The 24,760-nt window shown below is 38.5% G+C and overlaps 1 protein-coding gene across 3 annotated transcripts in view; it reads right to left on the reverse strand.

Annotated features, from left to right (window-relative positions):
• Window positions 1-15,146: 15,146 nt before the first annotated feature.
• The window catches only part of IL1RAP (interleukin 1 receptor accessory protein), a 127,517-nt gene continuing 117,903 nt past the window's right edge, over window positions 15,147-24,760 (reverse strand). For 2 of the 3 annotated variants that reach the window (XM_025876733.2, XM_073895620.1), the window contains exon 11: window positions 19,739-23,034. In XM_025876733.2, coding sequence (XP_025732518.1) covers window positions 22,667-23,034 — 368 coding nt within the window. In that variant the 3' untranslated portion in view covers window positions 19,739-22,666. Of the gene's footprint in view, window positions 16,451-19,738; window positions 23,035-24,760 lie in introns of those variants that run through there. The other variant, XM_073895626.1, reaches the window with a different exon arrangement.

Below are 24,760 nucleotides of genomic sequence, written 5' to 3' on the forward strand. Positions count from 1 at the left end.
ACATCTAAACAGACAGAAGCATTCTTTATGACTCTTTGGGAAGAGTGCTTGCACCTTTTAAATATTCTTTAAAATCTCACTAAACCTTGGATGCTGATGTGTGTGACACCGGAGGAGGAGAAGGGGTTATCTAAGGATTACTCAGTGAATCAAAGAAGCATAGACTGATAACACCCTACAGACTTGCTAGTCCAATTCCAACCATTTTGGGGGCTCAGAAGTCTGAGATACAGAGGAGAAATGCTTTGATTACTTATATACAACCATTTAAGTTCAGAGTTAAGATGAGAAGCTGGGTTACTTCAGAGAAAGCAATTACCTCCTCATTTTTCTTCTTTCAGTGGCTGCTTTTTGGAATAAACAGTCACTTTCAATAGCTTTAGAGGTTAAAATAAAAGGTGTTTCAATACTCAAACCACAGATCGAGAATGTGACTAACCAGCTTTGTTCATCTCATCCCCCTGCAACTTTCAGAGCCTACTGTCTCTTTGTGGACTAGAACAGAATGAGGGAAAAGGGAGGGAGGGAGGAGGAGTTGGAGAGAGAGAGAGAGAGAGATAGAGAAGGGAGAAAGAAAGGGTAAAGTAAGTGAGGCAGACAGGCAGAAAACAGAGACAGAGGTAAACCGGACTACCGATGACTGAATTCTTCCCCATTCTTCATCTTCCACCAGGAAAAAGAAATGTCCTAGCCAGAACAATACAGCTCTCATTTGAGTTGTGGCACCTCTACAGCTAGTTAACTTACTATGTTAGGAACAAAGTTAGGAAGCCTGAGGAACTGTCACTTTCCTTTTCTGGACTTGAATTTACTCAACTGAAAAATAAATGGTTGTCTATGTTATAATGCTGGCCCTAAAAGATGTCCCCAAATTTTTTGATACTCCTTCCTTTAAGAGATGGAGATGAATTCCCTTCCTCTTGAATTCGGATGGGGCTTAGACTCATTTCTAGCCAATAAGAATATTGTACAAGTGATGATATGTCACTTTGGAGACTAGGTCTTGAAGGCACCGTGGTTTCCTCCTTGCTCTCTCTCTTTGCGATCTCTTGCTCTGGAGGGAGCCAGCTATGTGTCACTAGGATACTCAACCAGCCTGTGGAGGTTCATACGAATAGGCACTTAAGCTTCCAACCAAAACTTATGTGCCTGCATTTGGAAGTGGATCTTCCAGCCCCGGTGGTGTTCAGAGGGACTTTGTCCTGGTCAACAGTTTGATAGCAACCCCATGAGTAGCTCTGAGTAAGAAACACCCAGCTAAGCTTCTCCCAAATTCCTGACCCAGACCCATGGAAAATGTGAGATAATCAATATTTGTTGTTTTAAACTGCTATCAGATAGTTGGTTATATGGTAGTACAAAACAGATGCATTTTTTTAAAAAAATTACTTTTTCATAATCTGTTATTTTTTTGTAGTCTTCAACATTTAGAGTCATATGAAATTATATTGTTTAATCTTTAATTTTTATGCTATGAAGGATTACAGTTAGACTATGTGCTCTGGACAGTACCCTAGTATTCAGCAGGTTAAGGAACTTCTCTTGAGCCTCTTTCTTTTCTGCAGTTTTCTTTTACAATGTAGTAATAATAATCATAATAATAATATCACTACCAAACATGTAATTTACAGATGTTAGAGGTTCACATTTATTATTTTACCCTTACAACAGTCTAATGAGGTAGGTATTATATTGTACCCATATAATATGTGGGGAAATTAAGAACTTGAGAGCAAAAGTGTCTGAAAGTCACACAGTAAAGAGAACTGGCACTGCAGTTCAGGTCTCCTGATTCCACTATATCAAAAGCCCTTATTTATAGAAGTGAGCATTCAGCTTTATTCCCCAAACCCTGACACTTACTCCACAGTTTAGCTGTGGTAATTTTTCTGGGTGTCTCTTCTATGTTATAGTACTAAGGTTTGTAAATGAGTGAGTGAGTTCACTTATTCTCTTTTTTTTTCTTTTGGTTCTTCTTAGAAGGCATTTAATTGTCTTTGCCAATAGCCAAGTTACCCCCTTGAACATTTTGTCCTATTGTAGATGAATGAAGACATGGATGTCATAAATACTAGCATTCCAACCTTCTTTGGCTCTCCAGTTAATTAACTACATTGATTATTTCTATAATTTTATTATCTGCCTTTTGTTTTTCTCCTATTTTATGAAATTTCAAAGCAAGATGTGAAAATAAAGGTCTCAAATTCCAGTATTTGGCAGTGAGTTTTAAGGTTTGCTTTTTAAGAAAAAAAAATATTGAGGAGACCTGGATTTTGTCTGGTCTCAGGAATTCAGCTGGATAGGGATCAAACCATTCTGAACACCTACGAGCTCAACAGGAGATCAAAGAAAAGAATAGCAGCAACTCTCTGATCAGAAAAGCAACCACTTACTGAAAGGTAGGACGTGCGGAGAAGTGAATCGAGGTGATATTCGGGAGGATAGACGGCGGGGGAGGGGGCCTCCGTCGGCCGCTTCTGGCAAGTGATAGAGCCACGGAGCACAAAATCGGAACTTTTAGAAGTCGGCTCCGCTGAGGCACATCGCTCCAGTGGCTAAGCGGGGGATGGAACCCTCACGGGACAGTGTGGTCTCAGGACCCACGGGTTCACAGAAAGACCGGAGGTGCCTGAGTGCAGCAGAGCTCCCAGGTATCGGAGCGGGGAAGCCGGCTGCAGAGACAGAGCTGAGGCGCGGGCTCTAAGCTCGGGGTTGCCATAAACTGTGATCGGTGACACAGTTGGGCCACTGCTCCTCCAGCAGGGACCCAACAAATGGCAGATCTGGGGAGACTCCCCTTCCTCCCCTGGGAGGAGCAGCACGGGAGCGCACCGCAGGGATCTGCTGGGTTTGGAGACGCCACATGGGGTCGGGGGCCAGAGATAGAAACGCTAGGTCACAGGCCGGGTGAGCACGGAGTGCGGCCGGAGACGGGGGACACGGGAGTGACTGACTGCTTTTCTTTGGGGGCGCACTAAGGAGTAGGGCCCCGAGTTCTCGGCTCCTCTGGGGCGGAGATTGGGAGGCCGCCATTTTCACTCTCGTCCTCCAAAGCTGTACTGAGAGCTTGCAGGGAACAAAAGCTCCCGTGAGAAACCCAAGCAGATTACTAAACCTGGACCGACAAGGGCGGGACAATTCTCCCTCCGGCAAAGACATTTGGGAACCATGGCAACAGGCCCCTCCCCCAAAAGATCAGCAAGAACTGCCAGCCAAGACCAAGTTTACCAATCAGTGAGAACGGCAGAACTCCAGCGCCAGGGGGAATACTGCACATAGAATTCATGGCTTTTTTACCATGACTCTTTAGTCTTTCAAAGTTAATTTTTTTAACTGTCTTTTTTTTCTTGAGTTTTTCTTTTTCCCTCTTCAACCAACATCTTATCAATCCCTTATTTTTCATTTTTAGAGTCATATTCTATCCCTTCATAGTAGTTACCCTTATTTTTGGCATATATATATAAGTTGTTCTCTCTTTAAAATTTTGAGATACAGTTTCTTCTAACAGATCAAAATATACCCTAAATCTCTAGTGTATGGATTTGTTCTAGTCTCCTGCCTGATCACATTCTCTCCACTTTTTTTTTCTTTCTTTTTTTTTCAAACAACTTCTTATCAATTCCTTTTATAAATTTTTTTATAATTTTCATCTTCACAGTCATATTCTATCCCTTCATCATATCAACATATATAAGTCTTTCTTTCTTTAAAATTTTGAGAGGCACTTTCTTCTAATAGACCAAAAAACACCGAAAATCTAGTGTGGCACTGATCTAAGCTGGTGTGGCACCAGCTTGATCATATTTGATCATATTCTGTTTTTATTTGTTTTGTTCTGTTTTTGTTTGTTTTTGTCTTTTTTTATTTTTCTCTTTCTTTTTTCTTTCTTTCCCTTTCTTTTCCCCTGATTTCAGGTCTTTTCTGATTTGTTTAGAGTATATTTTCTGGGGACGTTGCTACCCTGTTAGCATTTCGTTCTCTCATTCATTTATTCTTCTCTGGACAAAATGACAAGACAGAAAAAATCACCTCAACCAAAAGAACAAGAGGTAGTACCGTCTGTGAGGGACCTACTCAATACGGACATTAGTACGATGTCGGACCTAGAGTTCAAAATCATGATTTTAAAGATACTAGCTGGACTTGAAAAAAGCATGGAAGTTATTAGAGAAATCCTTTCTTGAGAAATAAAAGAGCTAAAATCTCACCAAGTCGAAATCAAAAGGGCTATTAATAAGGTGCAATAAAAAATGGGGGCACTAACTGCTAGGATAAAGGAGGCAGAAGAGAGAATCAGTGATATAGAAGGCCAAATGATGGAAAATAAAGAAACTGAGAAAAAGAGAGATAAACAACTATTGGATCACGAGGGCAGAATTCAAGAGATAAGAGAACCATAAGACAAAACAACATTAGAATAATTGGATTCCCAGAAGAAGAAGAAAGAGAGAGGGGGGCAGAAGGTATATTGGAACAAATTATAACAGAGAACTTCCATAATGTGGGGAAGGAAACAGGCATCAAAATCCAGGAGGCACAGAGAAGCCCTCTCAAAATCGGTAAAAATAGGTCAACACCCCGACATCTAATAGTAAAACTTACGAGTCTCAGAGACAAAGAGAAAATCCTGAAAGCAGCTCGGGAGAAGAGATATGTAACCTATAATGGTAGAAACATTAGATTGGCGACAGACCTATCCACAGAGACCTGGCAGGCCAGAAAGGACTGGCATGATATCTTCAGAGCACTAAACGAGAAAAATATGCAGCCAAGAATACTATATCCAGCTAGGCTGTCATTGAAAATTGGAGAGATAAAAAGCTTCCAGGACAAACAAAAGGAATTTGCAAACATGAAACCAGCCCTCCAAGATATATTGAAAGGGGTTCTCTAAGCAAAGAGAGAGCCTAAAAGCAGCATAGACCAGAAAGGAACACAGACAATATACAGTAACAGTCACCTTACAGGCAATACAATGGCACTAAATTCATACCTTTCAATAGTTACCCTGAATGTAAATGGGCTAAATGCCCCAATCAAAAGACACAGGCTATCAGATTGGATTAAAAAACAAGACCCATCAATATGCTGTCTGCAAGAGACTCATTTTAGATCCAAAGACAACCCCCGATTGAAAATGAGGTGGAAAACCATTTACCATGCTAATGGACACCTAAAGAAAGCTGGGGTGGCAATCCTTATATCAGACAAATTAGATTTTAAAACAAAGACTGTAATAAGAGATGAAGAAGGACACTATATCCTACTTAAAGGGTCTATCCAACAAGAAGATCTAACAATTGTAAATATCTATGCCCCTAACATGGGAGCAACCAATTATATAAGCCAATTAATAACAAAAGCAAAGAAACACATTGACAACAATACAATAATAGTGGTGGAGTTTAACATCCCCCTGACTGAAATAGACAGATCATCTAAGCAAAAGATCAAGAAGGAAATAAAGACTTTAAATGACACACTGGAACAAATGGACTTCACAGATATATTCAGAACATTCCATCCCAAAGCAACAGAATACACATTCTTCTCTAGTGCCCATGGAACATTCTCCAGAATAGATCACATCCTAGGTCACAAATCAGGTCGCAACCAGTACCAAAAGATTGGGATTATTCCCTGCATATTTTCAGACCACAATGCTTTGAAACTAGAACTCATCACAAGAGGAACGTTGGAAAGAACTCAAATACATGGAGGCTAAAGAGCATGCTACTAAAGAATGAATGGGTCAACCAGGAAATTAAAGTAGAACTAAAAAAAATTCATGGAAACCAATGAAAATGAAAACACAACTGTTCAAAATCTTTGGGATGCAGCAAAGGCAGTCCTAAGAAGAAAGTATATAGCAATACAAGCTTTTCTCAAGAAACAAGAAAGGTCTCAAATACACAACCTAACCCTACACCTAAAGGAGCTAGGGAAGAAACAGCAAATAAAGCCTAAACCCAGCAGAAGAAGAGAAATAATAAAGATCAGAACAGAAATCAATGAAATAGAAACCAAAAGAACAGTAGAACAGATCAACGAAACTAGGAGCTTGTTCTTTGAAAGAATTAACAAGATTGATAAACCCCTGGCCAGACTTATCAAAAAGAAAAGAGAAATGACCCAAATCAACAAAATCATGAAAGAAAGAGGGGAGATCACAACCAACACCAAAGAAATACAAACAATTATAAGAACATATTATGAGCAACTCTATCCCAGCAAATTAGATAACCTGGAAGAAATGGGTGCATTCCTAGAGATGTATCACCTACCAAAATTGAACCAGGAAGAAATAGAAAACCTGAACAGACCTATAACCACTAAGGAAATTGAAGCAGTCATCAAAAATCTCCCAACAAACAAAAGCCCAGGGCCAGATGGCTTCCCAGGGGAATTCTATCAGACATTTAAGAAGAATTAATACCTATTCTCCTGAAACTGTTCCAAAAAATAGAAATGGAAGGAAAACTTCCAAACTCATTTTATGAGACCACCATTACCTTGATCCCCAATCCAGACAAAGACCCCATCAAAAAGGAGAACTACAGACCAATATCCTTGATGAACATGGATGCAAATATTCTCACCAAAATACTAGCCAATAGGATCCAACAGTACATTAAAAGGATTATTCACCACAACCAAGTAGGATTTATCCCTGGGCTGCAAGGTTGGTTCAACATCCACAAATAAATCAATGTGATACAATACGTTAACAAAAGAGAGAACAAGAATCATATGATCCTCTCAATAGATGCAGAAAAGGCATTTGACAAAGTACAGCATCCTTTCTTGATCAAAACTCTTCAGAGTATAGGGATAGTGGGTACATACCTCAATATCGTAAAAGCCATCTATTAAAAACTTACAGCGAATATCATTCTCAATGGGGAGAAACTGAGAGCTTTCCCCCTGAGGTCAGGAACACAGCAGGGATGTCCACTCTCACCACTGCTATTCAACATAATATTAGAAGTCCTAGCCACAGCAATCAGACAACAAAAAGAAATCAGAGGCATCCAAATTGGCAAAGAGGAAATCAAACTCTCACAGTTTGCAGATGATGTGATAAGTTATGTGGAAAAACCAAAAGACTCCACCCCAAAACTGCTAGAACTTATAAAGGAATTCAGTAAAGTGGCAGGATATAAAATCAATGCACAGAAATCAGTGGCATTCCTATATACCAACAACAAGACAGAAGAGAGAGAAATTGAGGAGTCGATCCCATTTACAATTGCACCCAAAACCATAAGATACCTAGGACTAAATCTAACCAAAGAGGCAAAGGATCTGTACTCAGAACTATAAAATACTCATGAAAGAAATTGAGGAAGACACAAAGAAATGGAAAAACCTTCCATGCTCATGGATTGGAAGAACAAACATTGTGAAGATGTCAACGCTACCTAGAGCAATCTACACATTCAGTGCAATCCCCATCAAAATACCAACCACTTTTTTCAAAGAAATGGAACAAATAATCCTAAAATTTGTATGGAACCAGAAGAGACCCCGAATAGCCAGGGGAATGTTGAAAAAGAAAAGCAAAGCTGGCGACTTCACAATTCCGGACTTCAAACTCTATTACAAAGCTGTCGTCTTTAAGACAGTATGGTACTGGCACAAAAACAGACACATCAATCAATGGAACAGAATAGAGAGCCCAGAAATGGACCCTCAACTCTATGGTCAACTCATCTTTGACAAAGCAGGAAAGAATGTCCAATGGAAAAAAGACAGTCTCTTCAAGAAATGGTGTTGGGAAAATTGGACAGCCACATGCAGAAGAATGAAACTGGACCATTTCCTTACACCACACATAAAAATAGACTCCAAATTGTTGAAAGACCTAAACGTGAGACAGGAGTCCATCAAAATCCTAAAGGAGAACACAGGTAGCAACCTCTTCGACCTCAGCCACAGCAACTTCTTCCTAGAAACATCACCAAAGGCAAGGGAAGCAAGGGCAAAAATGAACTATTGGGATTTCATCAAAATAAAAAGCTTTTGCACAGCAAAAGAAACAGTCCACAAAACCAAAAGACAACTGACAGAATGGGAGAAAATATTTGCAAATTACCTATCAGATAAAGGGCTAGTATCCAAAATCTATAAAGAACTTATCAAACTCAACACCCAAAGAACAAATAATCCAATCAAGAAATGGGCAGAAGACATGAACAGACATTTATCCAAAGAAGACATGCAAGTGGCCAACAGACTCATGAAAAAGTGCTCAACATCGCTCGGCATCCAGGAAATCCAAATCAAAACCTCTGTGAGATACCACCTCACACTAGTCAGAATGGCTAAAATTAACAAGTCAGGAAATGACAGATGTTGGCGGGGTTGCAGAGAAAGGGGAACCCTCCTATACTGCTGGTGGGAATGCAAGCTGGTGCAACCACTCTGGAAAACAGTGTGGAGGTTCCTCAAAAAGTTGAAAATAGAGCTACCATATGATCCAGCAATTGCACTTCTGGGTATTTACCCCAATGATACAAATGTAGGGATCGTGCATCCCGATGTTTATAGCAGCAATGTCCACAATAGCCAAACTGTGGAAAGAGCCATGATGTCCATCGACAGATGAATGGATAAAGAAGATGTGGTATATATACATACATACATATATATATATACACACACACACACACACACACACACACACACACACACATATATATAAAATGGATTATTATGCAGCCATCAAAGGGAATGAGAGCTTTCCATTTGCAATGACATGGATGGAACTTGAGGGTGTTATCCTGAGTGAAATAAATCAATCAGAGAAAGACATGTATCATATGACCTCACTAATATGAGGAATTCTTAATCTCAGGAAACAAACTGAGGGTTGCTTGAGAGGGGGTGGGGTGGGAGGGATGGGGTGGCTGGGTGATAGACATTGGCGAGGGTATGTGCTATGGTGAGCGCTGTGAATTGTGCAAGACTGTTGAATCACAGATCTGTACCTCTGAAACCAATAATGCAATATATGTTAAGAAAAAAAAAGATGATAGCAGGAGGGGAAGAATGAAGGGGGGTAATCGGAGGGGGAGACAAATCATGAGAGATGATGGATTCTGAAAAACAAACTGAGGGTTCTAGAGGGATGGGGGGATGGGTTAGCCTGGTGATGGGTATTAAAGAGGGCACGTTCTGCGTGGAGCACTGGGTGTTATACGCAAACAATGAATCACGGAACACTACATCAAAAACTAATGAAGTAATGTATGGTGATTAACATAACAATAAAAAATTTTAAAGGAAAAAATATTGACTAAAAGATTGGGATTTCCTTTTATCTTTTTTCCTCCAAATTTATAATATGTTATCACTGATTTTTCACAGAAACATTTGCAAATATTATAAAGGTACTTAAGTCTGTTATTCTTTACAAAAGTATACATCAAAATCATTTTGGGAGATTTAGTAGTCTGAGGTAGGCCCCATATATGTTCAATTTTTTAAAAGAACCACTTGCCTCAAGTGTTTCTAAACATGGTATTGAATTATAAACTCAATGCAAGCATGCAGCATAGTTTTTTACAATAGAAAGTAATATGTTTTATGTATGGCTTTGTGTGTTAAATGAAAAATAAACATATCAGCTTTGATCTTACTTTGTTTTTTTCTTTTTTTAAGATATTTTTTATTTCTTTGACAGAGAGAGGGAACACAAGCAGGGGGAGTGGGAGAGGGAGAAGCAGGCTTCCCGCAGGGCAGGGAGCCCATGTGGGGCTCAATCCCGGGCCCCAGGGATCATGACCTGAGCTGAAAGCAGACGCGCAACGACTGAGCCACCCAGACGCCCCACTTTGTTTTTTTCAATACATCAACAGAGTATTAAAATTCCCATCACCTAAAGTAGGATAAAAATAGTTCATGATCTGAGTCCAGATTTGGAATCTTTCTGCTTTCTTTCTATGAGCCCATTTCAAAGAGCCAATTTTTTCTGTTTAAATATTTATAAGTGTTTTGTATTATCCAAGAGAAAAACTTCATCAGTTACTCTCTAGAGAATTTTGAGTATGTCAATAATCTCCTCACTATACTAAGCAATCCAACTTTTTCTTTTTTCAGCATCATAACTTGTTAGTATGGATCAAGGCGAGGCTCCTTAAGCACTGATCTTCACCAACCCAAAGAGAGATTTCTTCATGACCAAATGATACTGCACAACATTATACAAGTCATAAAAATTCAAATCTTTAATACAGAGAGTCCAAATTGTAGAGAGAGCAGATGCATAGATAGCAGCTGACGTCATAGTACCCAGAGCAGCATTTGTCTCTTCCTTCGTCTGGTCACTAACATGTTCCGTTTGAACTCCCCACTTGGCTCTTCAGATAAATAGATCAAGGGAGGCTTTCTAATGACCATGTTACATGCTCTGCTGTGTTCTAAATGTCTTCAATCCTTCTGATGGTCCCTGGATATTCAAAAATGAAATGGCTCATTGACAGATGGTTTGAGCATCACATTCTCAGAGAACTACCTAAAGTCACTGAATGGAAATTAACGAAATACAGAAACTTACCAATTTTTAAGGATGCTTTTTCTTGACCAGGAGCTGTAATTAGTATGCATGCCTTCAACAAATTTCCTTTAGGAAAATTAGGGACAAACCCTATTCCTTTCTGTACACTGTTTTTTCATAAGTACCTGACTTGACACCTTGGCAAACAGAGGTGACATCTTGGCAGGAAAATCATTCCATTTCTTCATTATCAAAGTATGTAACATAACTCCAGTTGTAGTTCTCTCGCCTCTTCAGGCAATCTCAATATCTCATTCTTAGGCAAAAACAACGCTATGTGTTCACCAAGTTCCATTTCATTTTCTCTTCCCAAGAACACAGGAAGAATGTATTTTCCAGCCTTCTCTATGACTAGCACTTCTCAGTGCCACAGCTAGTTTTGACCAATGGATTGTAAGTGAGAGTGATAAGTGTCATATTTAGGCTGAAGTTTAGAATAGCAGGAAGCCACACATTTCAGATGGCAAAACTACAAAAATGTAAGCCCCTATCTGGACGTATAGCATAAACAAGAAATAAGTCTTATTGAAGTGTTGGGGTTATTTGTTAGCAAAGCATAGCTTATCTGAATCTGATTAATACATGTGATGACCACAGCAATCCTACCAGATTCCAAATGTCAGTGTTTGATGCTTCATATGTTAGAAATACACTGTACCAACCACTCCTCTATTTAATTGTCTCCTGTGTCCAAGCAATTCAAGGGCTAAAGATGCCCTATATTTTCATCTATTGCCTGCAAACACCTTGTTAAAAGAATGATTTGTAGTCCTTCTTGGCTGGAGAAAATCAGACCCTACAAGGATAAAAGAGTTAAAGAGAGATAAAATTAATGGTTCTTAAACTTTTGTGCATCAGAATCACCTGGAAAGTTTATTCCAAGTGCAAATCTGCCCCCACTCTAGAGATCTTTGTTTAGTTATTCTTGGATGGGCCAAGAAATATGCATTTTTACACAAAATGGTTCCAATATGGACGCATCAAGGAACACACTTTGAGAAGCCTTGGGCCAGACTCTAATAAAACTTTCCTCCTCTTAAACCTGAATAATAATAGGTGCCTGGGTGGCTCAGTCGTTAAGCGTCTGCCTTCGGCTCAGGTCATGATCCCAGGGTCCTGGGATCGAGCTCCGCATCGGGCTCCCTGCTTGGCGGGAAGCCTGTTTCTCCCTCTCCCACTCCCCCTGCTTGTGTTTCTGCTCTTGCTGTCTCCCTGTCAAATAAATAAATAAATAATCTTAAAAAAAAAACCCTGAATAATAATATAAAAAATATGGGAAGGGTTTGAAAGAATTCTTATTAGTAGTAGTTGACCCATGGAATACCTTATCTGAATTATCAAGGGCACAATATCAAAAAGCAGACTCCTAGACAATTCCCAGTACCCAATAAATCATCTCCACTGGGGGAGGACCTTGGCCCAGGATCTCTGCTGTAAGATGCCCCCCAAACAATTTTTAGACACAAAAATTTTGAAACCATTGCTGTAGGGATTGATTGTCTTGTGTTCTTAGAGCTTTATAACTAGGCCAATTCATTATTGATGGCATTTTCATGCACATTAGTTTTATCATTTCAGCTTTTCAAACTGGAAGTGAATACTTTATTCAAGGTTTTACTAGTTATAAGAGATGGTGACTAGAACTCACAGTGTAAATCAGAAGTGCTGAAAGACTAAATTTGTTTTTCAAGGTAAACGGTGGATACATTTTTATTTTCCATTAAGACAAATACAAATAATTTATTTTGAGAGAAAAATTATAACCTGGTCATAAAGTCTGGAAGACACAAAAAGTGGTTCTACTTTTAAAATTCTTAAACAAATGTTATAATATTAAAAAATGAAATTATATAAAATCATAATATGACAAGGCCAGATGACACATCAGACACTTGATATGACATTTAATTAGCTGCTTGTGGGTTTACATTAATTGACTTGTTGATTTGAATGTATAATGGTTCAAATTAAATAGTTACAATTAGAAATACTTCCACACAAATCTTATAGGAATAGTTCCAGAATTGGTACTGGGTCAGGTGTCAGAAGCCTAGATTACAGGCCCAACCATATTGCTAATTGGCTGAGTGTCATTAGGAGTCACTTAACCTGGATAACATGTTCCTGCTATGTACTACTTTTGTGCATTTTGTGAGAGTTAAAAAAAAGAAAGATAAGGAAAGAAAAGTGAGACATACAAAATCAATTTGTGAGTCTTAAATCATTATGCAAATGTAAGTTTATGCAACCATGAGCATGATTTCACGGGTATAGTACTGGCCAACACTTATCAAGCATTTATAATATGCCAGGCACTGTGCTTTGCACTTACATGCATTATATCATTTAATGCCCACAAAACTCAGTGAGGTTAATATGATCTCCATTTTAGCTAGTAGGAGATTGAGGCCCAGAGAGCCCATGGTCAAACAGATAATTAGTAGAGAAGCAATACTCACATTCATCTCTACTTGACTTAAAACTCCCGCTCCTAAATAGGCAACATTCCTATGTAAATGATATCCATTTAACCTGCAATCATATCAGTTATGAATATGCATGACCCATGAGAAAATTTTCTTATCATTTGCCTCATTGAAATAAATGGCAATGAATATTACACTCAAGTATGGAATGTTTGGTCAGAGACTAATAACATAACCTAGCCTTTATTCATACAGTAGAAGTATGGTCCATTATCTTTCTGACCCCTGTGTAGCTAATGCCAAAAGCTATGACTTTATAGTGCTTACACTGTCCTTATATTGTTAATGGAAATTGATACTGACCAAAACTAACTTAGCTTTTGAAAACACAGTTATCTAGCTACTCATTCATAAGAATTCATGTTTAATTTCCATGCCTTTGCCACTTATCCTTTATTTTTTTCACACACGAAAAATAATTCATAAATGACAAGAGTAGTTTCTCAATTTTTCCAAAGATATTTTGTAGTTGGGACACTGAGCTCGTAAGGAGTAAGACTGATTATGGGTAAAAACATTCTCTCCCTTTTTAGAATTTGGAGCAACATACATTACTCCCTTTTAATAGAGTGGGAGAGAAACTGCTGTCTGTCTTCCAAGTGAAGATCCTTGAACATATATCAAGGTTGGATTAATCTCTTCAAGAAGAAATGCAATATAGAATATAGATTGTGCTCAATTGTTTTCTGCTAGATATTAAGGTAGGGTGGTCTGTCATTTCCTAATTACAAGTTCCATGATGAGTTACATTTACTCTGGGGTGTCCCTTATTCCCACATCTTTTTAACAGGAAAAGGATGTAATAGTTTGTTTCAACAGAGAAGGGATTTTCTGCTTTTCTCTCCAAGTGGAGTAGTGGGATGAAATGTGTGGCTTCTTTCTCCACCCATCCTTCACTATTAGTGACTGAGAAAGGCTGACATTCATTGGGCATATATACATAGCTAACTAGCAGCCAGCTCTAATGTATTGAAGGTGGACTGCTCGTGCCTGGTATGATCTTTTGCTCTTTTTGTTCTGCTCCTGTTTAGGGGTAGTAGATTGTGCTTCTAATTTTCTTAGAGTAACCTCACCAGACAGAGAGCCTGTACTCATCCATCAGAGTAGATGGAAGGAACACTATTTTCTTTTTTTCTCCTCCGATGAATGGTAGGTCAGATTAGCCTTATTTTTGAGGATTCAGATGTTTTTGATTTGGGGAGGGAATAAAAGTCTCCCATTATGTCCTTAGGTCCTGCCTGTGTTCTCTAGTCTCAGTATTTTCAAGGACACGTGAATCCCCACGCATATATATACTCCGTGGGTGAATATTTTAGTTCTAAAATTACAAACTAGTGGCCCTCAGGCTGACTACGTGTTCATGTGTTTTGGTTGGTTCTTTTTTTATTCTTTTATTTTAAATTTAAGACATCCCGTAGTTGAGAGACTACGTACAAATCTTAATTTTTAGATTCTTTTGAAAAACTGTACAGTCTGCCAACAATGGGGCTGAGTGACAACTATCATGGTGGAGCTGAGTAGAGGATGCTCCCTTTTTAAGAAATATTCTTCAATGACCCACAGGCCCAATCATCTCTATTATCTCCCTCACTGGCAGATCAAATGCCATGTGCCTTTTATGATTGTGTTAAAATGTTTCAAGTAAAGAAATATGTACCTATACCTATGTCCCTATACATATGGGTATTAGAGGGACAGCAGGTGTATTATGCTTATATCTAGCCCCTTTTCTCTTTTTTCTTACTTTCTGATTCTTGTAGGCACTTGGACTGACTATCCCTTCTTCAGAATCTTGAATGCAACGAAGGGATACATACACCAAATGCTACACTGAATCCCTAACAATACTGAATTTTTTAGCTGTCAGTTCTAAAAATAGGAGATTTTTGTGTAAACTTCCATTTCATTTGAAACATTTTCTCACTCTCTTTCTGTCCTTTCCCCGATCTCCCCTCTATACACGTTAGAAAGAGACACCTCAAACTTTCCTAGTACCTAAACCAAGTCTTGATTTCCTGAAATGGAATACTCTTCTGATATGAATTCAAAAGCCATAAAAGAAGAGGAGAGAGACAAGTAAAAATTTGTTAGTACAAATGAAATCACATAAAAATATAACTTTATTGATGCTAACAACTTTAGGCAGTTTATAGAACACTAGTTTACAGTGAGATAGAACACCATGTATCCCTGTGTGAGCGTGTTTGGTTCTTCCAGGGAAAATGTGCGTAGGCTTTTAGTAGAACTTAGTCCTACAGCTTCCACCAGAATCAACTCATTTCCACAATGCTCTCTTGGGATATACATAGTTTAAGTGTCATAGCCCAAGTACACCTGACTGACTCATAATATGAGGTTGATCAACAAACTCAAAGGAAACACACTTAAATTCTTTGCTCAGTTTGAAACCATTGGACAAGATAGAGGATCAGACTTCAGGCAACTTTCACATACTGACCTTCTAGGGCCCAAGAAGAGTGTGCTCTTCTGAGGCCATTAGAGGCAATAATTCTGGATTCAGGTGCTCAGGTCTTTTGTCTCCTAGAAATAAATAGTTTTTAAAAGTCAATAAAGGGAACACAGTCTGGTAGTCCATTAGATGATAAAAATGTCAATTAGTCCCATAGGTTCATGACACAAAGGGGGCTGGTATAGATAGATAGCAGCCTCCACCCACCACACAGTAATTATAGGATATAGAAGTCATTGTTATTGGATAAATCCGTGAAATGGTGAAGAGCAAGGGCTGAGATCTGGGAAGCAGGGGTTTCCAATCTGGTGCCATTTTGTATCCATTGAGTTTCTGATTCTTGGGGAACAGGCTTACAGAGGTGTGTTTCCCACTGGGGCTGAGTATGTATCTCTGCCCGGCTCTTGCTCCTGAGATGACTCTCTCCTTCACAGTAGGTGACACAGCAACGACAGGCTGCAGAGGGCTTCCCTCTGTGCTTGGACATTGTGTCTGGGGCTGGAGAGTTGCCTGCAGCTCTCCCTGAGCCCTGGAGTTCTGGGGGCTCTTTCAAACGACTTTTCCTCCTTTGAACATGGTCCAGACTGATGTCAGACTGGGAAGAACAGCTTTCATTCCAGCCAGAGCTGGCACTCAGACTTCTCAGGGGAAGAGCCAACCGCAAGGCCTTCCAGAATTTAGAGCCAGAATGTTTGGACTTTTCTCCCTTCCAGCTCACAAAAGACACAGATTCCTTCAGCTGCAGGATGCTTGGGTGTGGGTGCTCAAGGGGACGGTACTCAACCACAATGAGCTTGGTGGAGATGGAGTTCTGGCACATGACACCCAGTTTAAACTCCAGCATGCTGATGCTTTTTTCTGTCACATAGTCTGGGCTCAGGACAACAATCATCCTTCGGCTTCTCTGAATGAAGTCAAAAACTGCTTCCACTGTATCTATAGGAAAATGGAAAGATAGGACAATGCCTAGTGAAAACTTATGTAAACTGTAGTTCATCGTTGTCTATCCTACAAAGGAGAGGCAATAAATAAACACTTAAGAATGTAGGATCTCTGATTGACCTATTTCACTTAGCCTAAGTCAATCAGAGAAAGGCAAGTATCGTATGATCTCACTGATATGAGGAATTTGAGAAACAAGAAAGAGGATCATAGGGGAATGGAGGGAAAGATGAAACAAGATGAAACCAGAGAGGGAGACAAACCATAAGAGACTGTTAGTCTTAGGAAACAAACTGAGGGTTGCTGGAGGGGTGGGGGCTGGAGGGATGGGGTGGCTGGGTGATGGACTTTGGGGAGGGTAGGTACTATGGTGAGTGCTGTGAATTCTGTAAGACTGATAAATCACAGACCTGTACCCCTGAAACAAATAATACATTATATGTTAATAAAAAAATAATGAAAAATAAAATACTTAAAAAAAGAATATAGGATCTCAGTGTTAAATAATCTACCCAGTTAATGAATCTCATTTACGCCACTCTTATAAATGATTGCCAAGACTCTGCTACCTTGAAGGATGAGGAATTTACTACCTCCAAAAGGCAGCTAATTTCAGCTGTTTGTAAGTTATTTTTTCTGAAATACTCTTCCCTGCCTCTTTTATCTGGTGGTCTTAGATCTGATATCTTCAAATGTTTAAAATATTTCACAACTATTTTGACTTCACTGTATTTTCTTCTCATCTTTAGATTTAGATTAACTTTAGAATTTTTATCTTATTCCTTATAAGACATGGTATCAAGCCTCTTCCCCCACTTTTATCATTTTCCTCCGAATAATCATCAGTTTATATATATATCTTCTGAGAGTAGTATCTTGAACTGGACTGAACACAATGCTCCAGACAGCCTGATCAGTAAAGAGCAATAGGGAATTACCATCTCTTAAGAACCACACAGTTCTATCTTTTGATTCTTAAAATTTTTGGACACAACATCAGACAGTTCATAGTATTGATCTTGTTATCAACTAAAATCTCCTTCTTTTTTTTCATGTATATGTGTGAAGAATAGGACGACGAATCATTTAAAGGGGTAACAACATAGACAATGGGCAGGAATCAATTAGTTTAAGACTTCTGACAAAGCATTAACTTTTAATAGTTACTGAGGTGGGTTTAGTCAGAGATTCCAATGGAAAGTCCCTGAGATAAATGTTGTTCTTAGCTCATCATGAGATTTAAGGAATTAAACAATGTGATTTTCTGAAGGAAAGAATTTCCAAATGTGTAAATCAAATCACAGCCGTTGACAATGTTGAAAACAGGTGCTGCAGACAGACCATCAGGTTGAGTACCTACTTTTTTGGGGCCAGGGATGAAACAGTGAATGAGAGACTTTCTAGCCTGTGAAGACAAGCTGGAAGTTTACAGTGAATTTGATCGTTATGAATATGACAGAGAATAAAGGAGCTGTGCTCCTTACCAGATTAGTTCTTTCCAATTAGTAAGTTTAACATGAATTGGAAGGGTAATTGGAAGAGACATGTGCTCAATTTTTAAGACATTTTAACTAGTTTTGTCAAGAGTGTGAAGTAGTTTTAGGGAATTTTAATTTTGATCTTAAAAGATAAATCTAAATTTTCACTTATCTTCAAAGCCCGTGTGTGTGTGTGTGTGTGTGTGTGTGTGTGTGTGTGTGTGTTTGGAAACTCCTTTGTCCCAGTCCTACTGAGAATTTGTGTAGCTGCCTTTCACAAACCTGAGAATGTAAAGTAGAAAATCTACTGCTTCTCCTGTCTCATGAGAAATACGGTATAACCTTTAGGTAACATGGATAGATTTCAACAAAAGGAAATTTGTGCGCTCAAATTGTGTGTGCATGCATGTGTGTGTATTGTGTGTTGTACTTCAAAATAGTCACATTAAGAAAATGTATGTTCTGTCCAATGAGGATATCACTGTGGAAAATAAAGTGCTATCTTAGATCCTCTAAAGAAAGATTGTTCTTTTTTTTTAATTGGTACCCCATCCTGAAAATGTGAAATTTGCAGTTGAAATAGGGCAATGCTAAAGAAACAGATATGAGTGGTGGAATTCCGTAACATTGAGGAATGGATGGAGAAGATACTTATCAGATGGGATATGGGCTATACCTGAAGGTCTTCACACAGTACTTTGAAGGAAGCTGCCTCCTTTATGCCATATTTTAATGTTTTTCATATTGTAAAAACTGCAGTTCAGGATGTAAATTGTTATTTTTTAATGCTTAAGTTTATTCAGAGAGGGAGTCATAAATTAGATCATTTATTCTGTTGGGCTCAAAAAGGTAAGATGTGGCTATAGACTGATGAGACCAGATTTCTTGTATGGTACTAAATTAATTTTGAATTCATGTTTTCTGATCTAGAATTCATCAACACTCTAGAATACTCCTGCCTTTAAAAGTCATAATCTCCCTGGAATTCACCTAAAAGAAAACTAGGACTGTAATTTTGTTCTCTAGGTAGATTATTGGTGTATGCAAGGGCAGCAAATCTCTCTCTCTCTCTCTTTTTTAAAACGTGAAGTGTAGTAAAAAAGGGAAGGGGAGGAGGCACCTAATTTGGAAGATGAATGTGAATTCAAATATTAGTTTCTCCATTTATTTCTGTTTTTATCTTAATATCTTTAAGTCTGAGTTCATCCATCTATAAAATGCATATAATAAACTTACAGGATTATTAAAAATTAAAAACACCTATATGTAAATGTCTACACATAGTAGACATTTGAATTAATCGCTTTGGTTAAATCTAGTGAACACAATATTAAACTAAAGTAGGGCTAATGTTAATTGAATTTGAGTCAATTCTTCATGGTAACTTTAGAGAATCACCTTAATATGTGGATTTATAAGTGAATAATAAATTTTAAAAATTCTATTTGCTTTAAAATAGATGTGACTAAAAACTACTAGGGCCACATTTAATCTCCTAGCCCATTGCTCTCTTTCTGCTGCTCTGTTATTCTTCCTCTGTCTCCATACATGCAAAACCACACACACACATGCACACACAGGCACACTAGAACAATTCATTTTATTTAAATAACTCTTTTATTCACATGTAAAGAAAATGTTCTTGATATAAAGTTCCCATTTTTCTCAGATTTCTCTCAGAAAGAGAAATTTAACTAATGTAACTTCTAACATTTCTTTTAATGCGTATCATTATTTCTTCTTATTCTCATTTCTTATGCCCAAAGATGAAAATAAAGACATAAAACACATGCACAAAATAAAATTCAAATCAGAAAATAAATGGTTTATTTTTAAAATAAACAAATTTACAAATCAAATGGAAAATGGAAAATACAAAAGTTTATGAATAAAATAAAAAAGATAATAAGATAATCTTAAAATATTAAAACCTATGGAAAGAAATGGATAATTAGCAAGTGGAGTGATGCTTTTTTCCCAATACAATGGAGTGCTTGTTTATTAGAATCCTAGGGAATCACCTAAGTTACAATATAGAAGATAAATAAATTTTATGTCATTGTGTAATTAGACACTTTATATGTCATGGTTCTTTGTTAACTTGGGTGCAGAAGATCTTTATATCATATATCTAAAACCATTAAGGTTTTTTATTAAACATTAGAGACATAGTTGGGTTTAATATTATAGAGCGATTTCTCCTTGCTGTCAAAATTATATTTCCTCACCTCCTTCAAAAATTTTGTATCAGGTATCTTCTGGGACATAAAACAAACAAAAAAACCTTGAAACAAAATTCTCTGAGAATGAGACATATCATTTAGACGTGAGATGTTTTAGATTTTAGCGTTTGGAAAAGTTCAATATCAAAGACCAGTAGATAAATAGGAAAAAGAATATCAAGAAGTTTCTAGGGGTACCCAAAAGCATTTGGGATAAATATCAAATCCAAAAGTGCAAAAGAATGCAGCATTGGCAAGAGAATGGCCCCTTGTGATGGGACTGTTTCCTATTACCTAAAGCTCATGCAATTGATATTCAAAGCTTATCTGGAGTCAGCTCTCCTCTCGTCTTGAGGATGAAGGGTTAACAGGAGGAGTAATTGTGGTTTGTAATAAAAAAAAAAAAGCATTAGTAAGACAACAAAACAAAACAAAACAACCAGATCCAAGAATGACTCCATTCCATAGTTTTACAGTCAAGAATTCATGAAGCTTTTCTTTTCTTCAATTTAAAATAATAACTCCACTATAGAGAAATGATTTATTATGGACTTTACCACTGCTGAAGGACACTTAAATGCAGGAGATAGTTTTAGAATTGGTTATCAACATTCATAATGCTGGGATAAGGGTTCCCTTAAATTTTGAATTATGGTGTTTCATAGGAAACTCAGGCTTATTTATAGGTATTTTATTTTCCTTTTCTCTATTACTCAACAGTCGAAGTAGAGATCTCCCTAGTAGTTGAACACTGAGATTACTGTAGTTTAGTTTCTAAGAATGTGTGCTTGCGACATAGTAGATGATCAGTTAATGCCAGAGGACTGGTACTGCTCAGCAGTGACCAAAGAAGCTCTGCGTCCAACAGGTTCCACTGCACCCAGACCAAATGTAGCAGCAGTAAGTTATTTATACTAATTTAGGGAAGGCGAGAACTAACAACTACTACACTGTGAGCTGTGAATTTACAAATAATGTATAGAAAACACCGACACAAAAGCATTACAGTAAAAACATAATTTAAAAACTGGATTAAGAGTTCCAGTGGTTGGTAATATTGTGCCAATAGCTATTTAAAGTCACCTGCATGTGTACATAAGGGTGTGTACATATATATGTACACATATACATACATATACACATATATAATCCATGTGTATATATATACAATGTAGACATATATACATATATAATTCATGGGTGTGTGCATATACGTATATATGTGTGTGTGTGTGTGTGTATGTATGGATATATGTACACTACAGGTATTCACCACTCTGTAAACTCTGGACTTAGTTTTCACTTTTCCAAGTCTTAAGAACAGTACAATCTTATTTAAAACAAAGTAAAACAAGTTTCAAGGAAGAGACTTTCCAGACTGACTTGTTTGGAGTGAGTGTATTAACTGTACCGGGAATAAAATATGGAAAATACTGGGTGGTCCAGTTAATTCTCTTAGAATATTAATGCCAAAAGCAACTTGCAAGGTCATTGAGTCTAACTTCCACATTTTACAGTGGAGAGTCAGAACAAGTGAGGAGAAATCACTTTCCTAATATTCACATTAGCAAGGCGGAGATGAAAAGTCAAATTGCTGAACAGCCTGTTCTGTGCTTTTCTCACAAGCCAGAAAATGCCCTAAAAGCATTTTGCTGTTATTTCACTCTCTCTTAGCACCATTAGAAGCTTCCTGTCAGACTGAACCAAGTGTGGAGCCATCTGCAGACTCTAAACGGTTGATACGAGGTACAGTTGATAGGGAAGATGAAGTGACAAATACGGGTGGACCTATGGATATCTAGGAGTTTACTGCAATAAAGAAAAATATGGTATGTTTTTCAAGTTGACAAATAGGACATCAATGACTGAGATAGAGGGCACGAGGGATTGAGTAGGAGAAAATGCAGGCAAGCCCTTTCAAACCATCGTAAGGAACACTTTCAGTTATACTGCTTCATAGAGTCCTAAGTGGGTGTCAGTCTGGCTGTGATGCGGCACTTCCCAGCAGAATGAGCAGAAGAGCTCATTGTCATTAGCTCAAATTAATTTCGGCACTGATTATCTGTTTAACTGACGAGTAAAAATACAAAGAAAATGACTTGGACACTCATTAAGACCTTGTTAGCAAATGAGTTACTTAAAGCGGTCTTGAAATCCAAGCCAAAGGCTGCCCCACACTGTTAAGATTATAAACAATGAGAGAGAAAGAGGGAATAGAGATGTGGGAACAGGGACAGAGGATGCAGAAAGGGGAAATTCGCATCAACCAAGTCTTTGCCTGGGAAGAACGCGGTGACATCAGACACTGGTGACAGACTGGTGGCGCCACCATTCTAAACCATAGTATTGCCTGAGGAACGACCAGTCATACAGTCACCCTGAATACGTCCCTCGGGGGAGGCTTCGACAGAATTCTTTTCTGTCTGTGAAACAAGACACTGGGAATAAAGAAAGGGGACTCTTCCTTCCTGGAGTTCCCTTGGTTCTTTTTACCCCTTTCGTTGTCCCTTTCATACATTTTTCAAGGATGAATAGGAGAGACCCTGCTCGCCACTTCTAGACCACCTGGAACTTTTCTTCACTGGCATGGCCACCTGCAGCTGCTTCCAGAACCTGCCCTGTGGATACTTGGATTTCTCCCCTTTCCATTTAATGACCGTGAGCACCGTCTTAGCCCTCTTCAGCTCTTTCACCTTCGTCTCCTTCACCGCCTTGTACTGTACTAAAATGACGTTGATGTTGCCCCGAGAGGCCATGTTTTCTAGGCCAGCCTTGAGCTCCAGCAGGGCTTGGGTTCCCTGGAGCACGTAGTTGGGGCTTAGGACAACCAGGAGGCGTCTGCTTTTCTGAATGAAGCTCAAGGTCTCATCTGTGACAACTGAGAAAGAAAACACCATGGGGATTAGTGTTGGCCAAGAACTCCCCAAAAGCCTGGGGCTTGAGTGTAGTGTAGGGAAGTGTAGGGAACTCAGGGTAACAGCCTGAGAACTGAGATGAAACTTTTACCAAGAACATTTGCAACAACTTAATCCTTACACCCACTCACTCTGTCCAATAAATGCCACACTCCTCCAAGATACTGAAAACCAGATGCCCATATTCCACCCCCCAAAAAATTCCACACAGGCACGAAACCAAGTATACTTCTATAACCCTGGTCTTCAAAAGCATTACGAGAAATAGATGGGTTGTACAGATATCAATTTCTTCAAAACACATGGCATGCTGCAGCCCAGCCAGATCAGCTCCTGAACACTTTCTCCCCAACAACACCCATGTATTTACTCTCTGATGCCAGTGGCTATTCAAAAACATAATCTTTATAGAGGCAAAATCATGGAAATTCATTTCTCACTAACAGAGGAAAGCAAGAGTAGGAACATTCATTTTCTGAAAGTCCCTCTCTGTTGCCAGACTCCTACCCAACTCAGACTGGTATCACTATGTCCTTAGAATAGGAACTTACAAAAGCCTAGCCCACTGAATGGCATTTTGGCTGGCATCACATTCTCAGCTCAGCTTTCTATTCTGTTCTCTGCTCTAGAGCCTAAATTAGTCCCTAGATCTTTCTCCTTAAACTCTTATCATTACTATGAAGACATGCGTTTCGGTAGGCTGCTAGCTGATGTGTCTGCCTTTGCTAACAGGCAAATGCTTTCTTCAGGTCAGAAAAGAAGAAGAAACAGGGAAAATGGAAATTCAGTGTAATTTTATTCTGTTGTCAAGGGCTCTGGTTAGTTCCCATCACTAAATTCTTGGGAATAACCCATCTCCTCAAGGCTGCTTGTCTAGGACTGTATGATCCTTTACCTGGGGTTCCAATAGAACTCAATTCCAGGGAATGCACTAGTGTTGTGGGAAGCTATTTCATGGCTTACAATACTCCCCTAAGCAGTCATTCTGTCCCTTTATCTTCACAGGTACAGAGGCAAAGGGGAAAGACTTGCAATTAAAATTCCATGTGCAGCCTGCAGGAGAATCCAGGAATCAGTAATTATCTACTCCATGCACTATTGCTGGAGGCAGACCATGTGGAAGCGTGGAAAGAGACCCAGAGGCAAAGAGAATGAAGAGCAGCAGTGAGAATGCAGATCACAAGGACTGACCAGCAGAAGCAAGATGCAAGAGTAATTATGTAGAACTTGAATTCTTCAAAGAATTATCAACCCCTATTGGAGGGTCATTGCTGTTATACTGTATGTCTTTATATAACTTTTCATACTGAAATAAATATTTGTTGAATGGCAGAATGAATGAATAAATGGATGAATAAGTGACTTAGGACTTTAAATCTTAAAATGAGTGGAATTTGTCCCTTAACTGAATAATCAAGCCATCATTTCCTGGCAAAATGATACTGTAGAACACTAGCATGATGGACTTCTAGGTAATGGCCAAGGAGATAAAATAAGTGGTTCAGCTAATTCAAAATGAGAATAAACAGTTAAGTCTATTTTGTATCTCCATTATCTATATGACATTTGTAGAACATTTGAAATGATGAACATATACAGGATTGGAGGGAAGGAAAATTAGTTTGTTTTGCTGAGGGATAAACACATTACATGCATTTCAACAGCACAAAGTTCAACAGTGGGTTTAGG

Source organism: Callorhinus ursinus, unplaced genomic scaffold (assembly GCF_003265705.2).
Source record: "Callorhinus ursinus isolate GAN/ISIS: 27379988/994484 unplaced genomic scaffold, GSC_fseal_2.0 scaffold1, whole genome shotgun sequence".
Lineage (NCBI taxonomy): Eukaryota > Metazoa > Chordata > Mammalia > Carnivora > Otariidae > Callorhinus > Callorhinus ursinus.